General features: G+C 33.8%; 1 protein-coding gene across 3 annotated transcripts in view; it reads right to left on the bottom strand.

Annotated features, from left to right (window-relative positions):
• The window catches only part of LOC140433361 (uncharacterized), a 60,595-nt gene that overhangs the window by 14,588 nt on the left and 33,803 nt on the right, over positions 1-12,204 (bottom strand). For all 3 annotated transcript variants that reach the window (XM_072521383.1, XM_072521384.1, XM_072521385.1), the window contains exon 3: positions 3,728-3,818. In XM_072521383.1, coding sequence (XP_072377484.1) covers positions 3,728-3,818 — 91 coding nt within the window. The remainder of the gene's footprint in view (positions 1-3,727; positions 3,819-12,204) is intronic.

The following is a 12,204-nucleotide window of genomic DNA, read 5'->3' as shown; positions in this document are numbered from 1 at the left end:
GACAGCAGTCCAGTTAATTTCCAACCATTTTCTCCGTAAAGTGTGAATTCTTCTGTTTCTGGAGACATTTTATTTAGCAACACGCCACAGTCGTCAGCTATCAACACAATTATTGACGAGTATAGTGAAATTGACCCTCAGGAAAGCGACGCGAGCGTCTTAGTTAATGCCCCTAGGAGCATTAGCGGTTTATAAGTACATTATGTTATATTACTTGTATTGTTATTATTAAGTTAGTATTACTTCGTAAACTGCCTTCAACACATCCGGCAAGAATTTTGAAATGGTACTCTTTGGTACCCTATACATGTGCTCTAAGCTGCTAAAAGAGTCCCCGGTCGCTAAAAACCTTAATGTGATTTGGAGTTTTCCCTAGCTGGTAGGGCAGGTTTCATTATAGTATCCTGATTTGTTATATTGGGTCCAACAGCATTTAATAATTCTTGGAACTGAGCTGGGGTAAGCCTCAGATGATTTTTAAATATATCTGGGTCTTCTAGCTTTACTTATTCCAAAAATGTTGTCGAGGCACCCAGTACATTTCGCCGATTGACCCACTTACGCACCCATACTCTTCGTTTTCGCCATTTTCTTGAATTTTCTTGCAGTTCTAACTCCGCAATTAACATTTCAGCAACTACCGATACACACTTTCTCACAATTTCCGCCATCTTTACTGGCTTAGCAAACTCGACTACGGAAGTATCGTGTAAATAGAACAGACGTGCGAGCGCACTCGGATCGAGTTTGCTCGGCCGAACCAACTAGCACCGTGTCAACCAGGCTTTACGTCTAAAGGTGGGAAACAATAAATGAAATGAAATCGTAGGCTTCCACGGCCAGAGTCAGAATTATAGTTTATTCGTCTTCCGGGTTTGGACCGTGTCATTTGTGAGTGACCCAAAAGTGAGATGAACCCACTTTTGGGTCACTCACAAATGACACGGTCCAAACCCGGAAGACGAATAAACTATAATAAATGAAATGTAAATTTATAGGTTCTATCGCTAAATTTTCCATCTCCACTAGTTTCATTTCTATTTATCTCACAACTTAATATGTTTTACATATTTTGCGTTATTTTGCCGCTTATTAGCGCGCTCATTACTGTTATGTATTTTGAAAAATGTTAGTGATTGATTTAGAAATTATATTAGAAATTTTGAATTGTTTTTAAAAATTACTGAAATAATTTTTGTGCCTATTCTAAAATATAGGTATAATAAGAAAGCAATACAAGTGTAAAAACTAACATAATATGGGATATTCTCTACTATTACAAAATTAAACAAATATAAATTAAAACGAGGCATTTATTTCGCTAGAAATCTAAATGAAATACATTTGACAAAATCAAATCTACTAATTTTATTTTGCTTTAATTCCGCTATTTCGTGATCAACAAATTTTTGACGCTCTAGAAGTACTTTTCGGTACACTTTTTTTGGTTTCACAGAACTTCGTTTTTTTATATAAGTATCAATTTGAATATCTTTTAAAACTTCTAAAAATTGAAATATATTAGGGTGCGGATTGTAAAATAACGAATTAAATTTAGAATGAAAACTTTCACAGACATTGGTTGTACGCTCAAGTGATGAACTGTTTTCCGCCCACATCTCAGGAGGGAAGTCTGCCTCTTCAGAAATATAGTTGTCCACCAAGTAGTCAGCAAACTGTTGTACGGCTTGGTGTTGGTAGTATTTCACTAAAGTCTAAAGCTAAACACTCACCTACTTCTAATGGATCTAGGAAAGGTATACCAAACATATATCTAAGGTATTGTCCGACTTCATTGTCGTTTGAATACTCAGTAGCCAGACCAACTTTTTGAATTTTTCTCCACCATGATTGTCCGAGATGAAACCTACATCCTTTTATTTTCGCAGATGGAAAGACTTCACTTACAGCTGTATGGATCGCTTTTTCGAAATCGGCATACACAACCCTGGGACTAAAATTTAAGTTTAATTTTTGACACTCCGTCTTTAGACAATTTAAGGCAGTCAGATATGAGTTTGTTAAATACATAAGAAAAAGCAACCAATTTTTTTATCGGATCATTTTTCAATAAAAATTGTTCTTTTAGTGCCTGTTTGTTTAATTTCGCTGTGTATCAACTTCAATGGTTTTTCGCTTCCGCTTAACACTATTACCTACTTAATTTTTGCCGGTTTAACACTGTTTTTGAAAAACTTTCATGAGTATGGTTATGACTACATTCAACTACACTGTTACAAATATTTAAAGTTTTAATAAATGCTTTGCAATTTCTTTCTACACACTGCCAACGTTTGATATTATTAGCAAACATTTTATGGAAGTTATACTTGTAATTGTCAATAACTAACATTAACTTGCCCTTTTCACTTAACATTTCACTTATTACTTCAGATTTCTCCATCATGAACTAGGTATAACGACATTCAAACTGGAACTAAAGTAATAATGTTAAGATGTTGGGAAAAACCCAATAAAATATTAAACAAGGGAATATGAGCTCTAACATCATAATACGTTATTGATATTATCGTTATAATTTTAATATTTTTTTAAGTAAGAAGTAGTGTTATATAGTAGCATTGTTTAAAAAAGATTCATTTTTTTTAAACAATGATGGTAGTGTTGTATGTTGATGCATGCCAAACTTAGCGTATACAGAGAAATTGTAGAACCAATTACCACATATGGTGCGGAATGTTGGACGATGACAAATAATGAACAAGATAAAGTAGACGTTGTGGAAATGGATTATCTTAGAAGGTCATGTCGAGTATCGAGAATGGAAAGAATCAGGAATGAGGAAATACGAAACCGTACAGGAATTAGAGATACCCTTTCAGATAGAATACAAAGAAGGCAATTACAATGGTATGGTCACGTGATGAGAATGGAGGAGGAGCGGTGGCCATAGAAAGCCTTAATGTATGTTCCGCCAGAAGAAAAAGGGGAAGACCACCAAATTCCTGGAGAAGAGAAATTACAAAAACAATGCAATCTAGAGGCTTAGAAGAGGGAGATTGGAGAGATAGGAAAAGATGGAGGCTGAAATGCGGGAAGCGGCAATCGCTGTAGGACCCCCGTTATATGATGGATGATGATGGTAGTATTGTATTAATAGGTAAATACAAAGTTTGAGAAGACATTATTCAAATATTTTTTCTAAGAATAGGTCGGAGCGAATTTACCTATGCCCCTTTTCTATGGGGTATTAAAATCTGACCGCGGGAGCGAACTAGTATACACCCGAGCTATTTTAACCTTTCACCATCTCTCTACCCGTTACGCAAAACTCACTTTTTAGAGGCATATGTTAATGCAAACAAATAATTGGATATTTATTCTATTGGAAGAGACAATAAAGAGTTTTTCTTCGAAGATTTTGTAAGACACACATCTTTAAGTGTTTCTTTTTCGAATATTTGTAAGACGCAGATTAAAACCTTATACACGGTGGAAAAAATTGCTACAGCATTATGTAAAAAATATGAGAACATGATTAACTTGAAATTTTTAAATTTTAGAAACTGGATTAGAAAAACATATGTACACTACTATGTATACAACTCGATAACATTAAACATGAATGAGTTAATCTATAAAATTCATGTCATTAGAATATATTCCTTCCATAAAGATTACGTATATATGAATAATGTTTAAAGTTTCTCGTCAAATAAAAAACTGTAAAATCAAAAGGTGTTTATAATGTTATGAAGCAACTTACCTTGGTTCCTATTTCTTCCCCACGAATCTGATAAACGTTTTCCAAAATATTGATTCAGTCCATTGATTGCCTGAGGTATTAAGCCACCTGGCTATATAAAATAACTAGTTATTATTATGACTAAATATATTTGTTTATGTTTTACATGAAAATTAAGGACTAATATAAACTACGAAAAGATTATGCTACTACCTAGAAATATAATTATTAATTCCCATCTCTCTGTCATCTTCCATCACTACATCTCTCCATTTCGTTCTTGGTCTTATTTATTAATTAATATTCTTAACGTATTTATTACCTTGCATTCTTTCTAGATGTCCAAGCCATTCTAGTTTACGTTGTTTTACTACTTTTGTTATTAGAGGGTTGGCATATAATTGGTACACTTCTACATTAGTTTGTCTTCTCTATTCTCCCTCTACTACTTGTCCAGCAAATGGTTTTGTTCATTATAGTCCATGTCTCAGCAGCGTCTAGCATTATGGGTCTAATTATAGTTTTGTACTCTTATTTTTGTATTACGAGATATATATCTTTGTCCTTAATCATTTTGTTTATGGCCCCAGCACATTTGTTGCTGGGGTTGATGATGAGTCAGTCTCAGGTTGATTCCAGTTACTTACTTACATGTCTGGCCAATAAGGGTACCTAAGTATATATTCATCCACCTTCTCGAATTCTACAACTGAACCATCCTTCGCCTCTAATATAAAGGAGCTCCTGGTGTTTATTCCTTTTTGCTCGAGATCTCCATGTACTTGGATTTATTAATAATAACTTTCTGTCCCATTTTAGAGCTTTCCCAAAGCAGTTTTTTTGCTATACTTACTAGTTCTTTTCTATTTTTTGCAATGAGAACTACATCATCAGCATATGCTAAGCATTGGTACTCGTTGTAGAAAAAAATTATCGGACCTATTTATTCCAGTAATCCTTAAATTTTTTTTCTTTAACTATGTAGACAGCAGCAATGTAGACAACGGGTCTCCTTGGCGAACACCTTTTTCACTTCGAATTCTTCTGAGACTGTACCGTTGTATTTCACCGCACAAATGGTTTTTCTAATTATCATTTTTACCAATCCTAATATTTTTTTTGGTTCTTGGTATTATTTTAGCGTTTCCAATGACTTTTTTCTGTCTGGTATATCATAGGCGGCCTTGTAATCAATGAAAAGTACTTGTGCTATTGATCAGGATTTATTTTAACATAAAAATTTGATCGCTTGTTGATCTTCCCTTGCAAAATCCTCTCTGGGATTCTTCCAGATTTTTATCCACATAATTTTCTAGTCGTTTTTTGATTAGTATTGCGAGCAATTTGTATTATTACCTCTAACAAGGATATCCGTCCATAGTTTGAGCATTCAGTTCTATCTCTCTTTTATGTATAGGCATTCTAATGGACTTTTTCCAGTAGTGGGGCATTTATTCGGCATCCCACACTTCTACTATTAACACAAGAAGTTGGTTTTGTAAAGCCTCTCCTCCATATTTTAAGTTATCTGCGACAATATCGCTCTCCCCGAGTCTTTTTTGATTTTTCATATTTTTATTATTTCTTAAATTTTTCTCTTATGGGATTTAATATTTCTTCTTCTACTATTTGGGGTTTAGGAACATTATAATTTTCTTAATGAGTCAATCCGCCATTTAACAACTATTCGAAATATTCTTATATATATATATATATATATATATATATATATATATACATATATATATATATATATATATATATATACATATATATATATATATATATATATATATATATATATATATATATATATATATATATATATATATATATATATATATATATATATATATATATATAACTGCAGTAACTGTCTAATGTCAAATGACCGCAGCGAGAGACTACAGATTTGGCCCTGATAATAAAATTTAAGCAGTAACATGTAAGGATAACAACACATATTTGGCCTTAATAATGAGATCTTAACAGCAACATGTAAGGATAACAACGTTGTAAATGTATTATCAAATCATGAGAAGATCGAATCACTATGTTACGTGAATAGATAAAGTAGCACAGAAAAGAAATATGTCCTCTTACCCCAGCCTAAACTTTTGACAGAATACAATAAAGGGATGGGAGGTATGGACAAATTAGATTGGAACGTTCAAAAGTATAGGATTAAAATAAGAGAAAAAAAGTGGTACTTCCCGTTTTTTACTAGTGGTATAGATGTTGCACTAACAAATGCGCATGTGCTTTACAACATATGTCACGAAATGCAATTGTCACTTGTATACAGAAGAAAAGTAGCAACATCTTAGCTGTCTAGTTACTCGGAATCTTCCGATCCTAAAATGCAAGACGTCCATCATTTTCTAAGCCATAGATATCACGTCTATTCTGTGACAAATAGACATGTTTTAATGCCATTTACTCTCTATACACACACACACACATACACACACACACACAAACACAGACACACACACGCACGCTCACACACACACACACACACACACACACACACACACACACACACATATTCGATAACCGGACATCATATTGAAAGAAAAAATGAAGGGAAGCAAAGAACATGTGCAATTTGTAAAAGAATGCAAAAAGTGCAATGTTGGTCTTCATATTAAATGTTTTGTGCAATAATGTTTTGTGTAAAACTTACTGAGGTCGCTGGCTAATTGATTAAAATAATAACAAAAAAATGCTTTCTTTGATTGTGAATAAATTGGCAATTAATTTAAAAATCACAAAAATATCTGGCGTAACTCATTGATGTTATAAGTACAAAAAAAACACTTACCATGTGAATATGGTATATTAATTGTAGCAAGGATAGTAGAAGAGTAGCATTTACGTGTCGCGACGCAAGGGACGTATACGTCCTGGTCAAACTGGAGATGTTTACATCATGATGTCTCGTTTTGATCTGTCTTTGTTAGCAAGGATAAAAAGCCGTACGTAAAAACCTAAGGGCTGGCCACAGCAAGCAAACCGTCATAAATCAGAGTTTTAAAACGAGCGCCCAGCCTTGATACCAAATTGCGTATAAAATTCCGTAGAAATTTGATATTCTAACAACTTCGTGAATTTCTTTGAACTTAAAAACAGATTACTATGTGTTCGCCAGTTTGACAATGAAAGTTTATTGAATAGCAGAAAATAATATACTGTAATCCTTTAGAGTAAATAAGTAATTAGAATATATAATTAAGAATATAATTATATATTATTTAAGTAAGATCATATTATAATACAGTAATAAAAATATTAAATGTAAAATATGTAAATAAATACTAAATACTTTCCCAAACATTCTCCACCTCCAACATGAATGTTTTTAAGAACAGCTGAAAGTATAAGTGTAAAAAATTGAAATGAAAAGACCGATATACTAATAAAGAATAAAATATGGGTTGACAAAGAAGCCGCGGGTATATTTTGACCACAGGACATTGTTGGATGAAATCTGAAACTTTGTTTAAATTAACAACGCGTACAATATGCTTAGTTAAAAGAAATAGCGTCGAATCAGTAGAATTTTTCGACCTACTCAACTAGGTAGACTGTGTCAAACAGAATACGGTTGGCCTCTTTTCCTATAAGAATTCAGTGGGGTGCGAAAAACAAGAAGAAGAACTTACTTACTTACTTAGTCCTAAGCCTTTCTACCGTTAGGTGTAAGGCTGGTGGGGTTAAGATTTGCACTGTTGTCTCCATGCTATCCGGTCTTGTGTTAGATTTCGTGCACTTTCCCATGTCAATCCTTTCTTCTCAACTTCTTTTCTGATTTCGTCTACCCACCTAACTCTTGGTCTTCCTCGTTTGTTTTTCCCTTGCATTCTCGTTTCAAACACTCGTTTTGTTAATCTTTCATTCGACATTCTACACACGTGTCCGAACCATCTTAGTTGCCCCTCTACTATTTTTTCGTTTATTGGTTCTAGTTTTAGGTTTTGTCTGATTGTTTCGTTTCGTATTTTGTCTGTCCTCTTTCTGTTTGCTATTTTCCTCAGGAACCTCATTTCCATAGCATTGACTCGAGATTTTTGTCTCCCAGTCAATGTCCATGACTCGCTATTATACATGATTGTAGGTCTAACTACTGATTTAACGACTGCCGTTTTTACCTTCTCCGGTATTTCTTTTTTTCCCAAAAATGTTGTTTTCATAGTGTTAAATAAGCTTCCTGTTCGTCCCATTCTCTCATTTATTTCCATGTCTTGTTTACCGTTTGATTCAATTATTGCTCCTAGGTATTTAAAATGTTCCACTTGTTCTAGTTGTTTTCCGTTTAATTGTATTGCGTGTGTCTTTCTCTTATTTGAAATTATCATTGTTTTTGTTTTCTCTGTATTTATTTTCATATTTATGTTTGACAGTTCTTCTTCTAGGATTTCAAGGTTGTTCTGAAGGTCTTCTCTGTTTGCTGCTATCAAAACCATATCGTCTGCGAATAGAAGCTCTGATAGTTGAGTCTGTTTCATTTGCCAGTATCCTAATATTAGTTTTCTCATTCTTCTCTTGGCTTTCTTTATTGCTGTATCCAGTACCACTGAGAACAGCAGTGGGCTCAACACGCATCCCTGTTTGAGGCCTTGACTTGTAGTAAATTCTTCGGATTCCTCGTTGTTGGTTCTCACCGTATTTGTATTATTATTGTACATATCCTTTATTACATCAATTGTTATCCTGTCAACTCCTCTTTCCTTTAATGTCCTCCATACGTCCTTTCGTTGTATTCTGTCAAACGCCTTTTCCAGATCAATAAAGCATATATGTATTTCTCTATTTTTATTGATTACTTTCTCACTTATTTGTCTTATTGTGAATATGTGGTCTTGCGTGCTTCTGTCCTTCCTGAATCCACATTGTGTATCTTCCATAGTTGGTTCTATTTGGGTTTTTATTCTTGTTTCTATTATTCTTGCGAATACCATCCCAGGAATACTTGATATAGTAATACCTCGGTAATTATTACAGTTTCTCTTGTCGCCCTTTTTGTGTATTGGTAGTATAATGTCTTTCTTCCAGTCCTGTGGTATTTCTGCTCTTTTTATGATATCATTCATTAGTTCTTTCATGCTGTCCACTCCCTCTATTCCCATGAATTTTATCATTTCCGGGGTGATATCATCCTTGCCTGGTGCTTTGCCTAATTTAACTCTTTCAATTGCCTTTTCTAGTTCCTCTGTTGTTATGGGTTCTACTTTTTGTTCTTCATTAATTTCTTGTATCTCCACTATGTTGTCTACGTCTGTATGAGTTAGCTCTTTGAAATGTTCTCTCCATCTTTCCATTATTTGGTTTTCTTCTGTTATTACCTTTCCATTCTTGTCTTTTATATTCGGCATCATGTGTTCTTTCTTTTGTCTGAGCTGTTTTAATGCGCCATAGAAGAGTTTTTGGTTTTCTCTATAATTATTTGTCATTTTTAGTCCAAACTTTTCCCATGACCTTTCTTTTTCTGCTTTTACAGCTATTTTAACCTCTTTTCTTTTTTCTTTATATGCCTCATAATCTTCAGGGCGCTTTGTACTTAGATATCTCTTCCATTTTTCTTTTTTGTTCTTTACTTTCCTTCGTATTTCGTCCGTCCACCATTCAGTTCTCCTCATGCTATTATTTGCTATTTTTGTCTTCCCGCAAGTTTCCTCAGCAGCTATGATTAAGCTGGTCTTGAGATTTTCCCACTTTTCCTCTATACTAGCAGTTTTTGCCCTACCTTTCAAAATATTGTCTAATTTTTCTTGGAATATCTGCTTATATCTTTCTTCTTTTAATTTGTAGCTTTTTACTTTTTCATTTACTACCTTTCTCCTCTTTTCTTCATTTTCTTTTGCTGTTCTCATTCTCATTATTACTAGATGATGATCACTGCCAATCTCTGAGCCTCTTTTGACTTTCGTGTCTTGTACTCTTTTCCATTTGTTGCTACTTACCAAAAAGTAATCTATGATTGATTTTTCATTTCTACTTTCTTGTACTCTCGTGTATTTGTGTACTTTTTTATGTTTAAATTTTGTATTTGTTATAACAAGTTTATTCTCCATACATATTTCTATTATTCTTTCGCCATTTTTGTTTAGTATTTCTTCTCCTTCTTTTCCCATACATTCCTCAATTCCGTTGTTATTATTTCCGACTCTACCGTTTAGATCTCCCATTACAATTATATTTTCTTCCCCATTGTCAATTTGCATTTGGAGCTCCTCGAAAAATTTATCCTTCTCTTCCTTTTTTGCATCTTCATTTACTCCGTAGGCTGTTATTATTGTCCATATTTCCTCGTCTATCAGTTTCATTTTCAGCGATAATATTCTCTGGTTAACATATGTTTCTTCTATAACGTATTGTAGACTATTCGGTGCAATTATTATCCCTACGCCTTCTTTTGCTCTCTCCTTTGCATCAGCTCCTACCCAAAATAACCAATATCCTTTGTGTATCCTCTTAAAACCTCTTCCTTTCATTTTCGTTTCCGTTATTCCTAATATTTCTATTTTTTGTCTGATCATTTCTTCTACAAGTTCTACCTCTTTTCCATTGATGCTTCTTACGTTCCATGTTCCCATTTTTATCTCTCCTTTTTTCTGCGGTATATCTTTCATCTTCTTTCTATTCTCATCCTTGTTTACCTTTGCATCGTGCTTTTTTCTATCGTTATTCCTATTCGTCGCCCTGGTCGTCATTGTCAGATCCTTTCCGTTGCTTTGGTCGTTATCAATGTTCCTCGTGTGGGTGTAGTTTTCTAGTTTTTTGGATGTTTTTCAAGTTCCTTTTTTATTTTGTTCCATCTCCATTCTTCTTGGTTTACTAACACCTTGTTGTAACCAATTTTGACGTCTTTGCCTTTCTCTTTTTCGTTTTTTGCAAAATTTCTTAGGTGTTTCTGCTTTTCTTTCTCTTCTCTGGTCAAGTCATCATTGATGAATACTTTCTCTCCTACGACGTTTTTTAGTTTATATTTTTTTGCCATAATCTCGTGTTTTTCCTCTTCATTTCTTAGTTTTATTACGCATGTATTCTCGCCTATTTTTTTTACTGTTGTAGGTGTAATATCAATTTGAAGATGTTTATTAAAAAGTCCGTTTATTCTTTCTTTTAGGCTGCTTGGTTCATTTGTATCCATTTTTAGACCATTTATTACAATGTTGTTTTTTCTTCTATTTTTTTCGATTATTTCGACTGCTTTTTTCATTTCTTGTAACTCTCTCCTTATTTCTGAATTCTCTTTTCTTATATCCTGATTTTCTTTTTTTAATTGTTCGTTTTCTACTGTCAGTTTTAGTAGAGCTTCGTTTGTTTTGTTTTGTTGGTCTTTAATTTCTCTTATTTCAGTTTTTATTTCTTTCTGTTCTTGCTTCATATCTTTTTGAGTTGTGTTCATTTCTTTCATCATTATTAATAACTGGTCTAATTTCTCAGATTCAGTTGTTTGGCGTTTTGTAGGAGTTCTTGGTGTTTTTTTGCTGTTTACAAAAAAATCTATATTTTCTCCTTTTCTTTTTCTTCCTTCATCTGTAGAGTATTCGTCGCTGTCCATTCTTACAATATTTTCTTTGGCCTTTTCTTGTTATTTCACTGTTTATCTCCTTCCCTGTCCTACACCGCGAAAAGAGTCGTCGACCAGTCAACCCGTCGAATCTCCGACCCTTATCGGTGTTTATATGTGGGTCACTTCTACCGAGTTACTTTTCGTTGTAAGTCCCGTTTTCCGAGTTTTCTTACAGCCGAAAATTAAAACGATATTTATTCACCAACGCCACTTTGCCGTCGATTTTAGTGTGTGGACATCTTTGTTATAGCGAACCGTAATTACTGTTTGGCACAAAAAGTTACAATATAAAAAGTTAATATGTTACTTTAACTTTAAACAATAATTTAAGAATTTTAAACTTTTCTCTTAATTTAAATTATTTTCCCTATTATCCCTATTATTTAAATTTAAATTAATTGTTATTATAAATATTTACCTTAGGTTTGTTGTCTTAACTATTTTTTATACTCCACAAGAAGAAGAACAGCGTTGAAATCTCGGCGTGACGTCGTATTTCAGAAGAAAGTCGACGACAGCCGGGGAGTAATGATATTTCGACGAGCTCCACGGTAGGAAAATGCCCATTTGTTGAAAATTGTAACAAATGTGCCGGTGATAAAACACGACTAGCACAATCAGAGGGGTTTTGATTAAAAGGCATATATTGCCGAGTAGAGCGTGGTATAAGTTTTTGCATGTGTTTAATACAATTGGCAATTTATGGGTAGAAAAATTAGCTCGAATGAGCGCAATCGCCGAATTACTCCAAACATGAAGATCGGACGAAAAACTCTTTGACAGAAGTGACTGCATCAACCAGCAATACGGCTATCAAGAGCTTTAATCTTGTCGAATTAAAGCGACCATGAAAATTGGACGAGATTATATGACAAAAGTAAGTAGATCAGTCAGTAGTATGGACGCCACGAGCTCCGAT

The sequence above is a fragment of the Diabrotica undecimpunctata genome, chromosome 2, assembly GCF_040954645.1.
Source record: "Diabrotica undecimpunctata isolate CICGRU chromosome 2, icDiaUnde3, whole genome shotgun sequence".
Taxonomy (NCBI): Eukaryota; Metazoa; Arthropoda; class Insecta; order Coleoptera; family Chrysomelidae; genus Diabrotica; species Diabrotica undecimpunctata.
The sequence above is the reverse complement of the archived record's forward strand: the minus strand, read 5'-3'. Positions and strand labels throughout refer to the sequence as shown.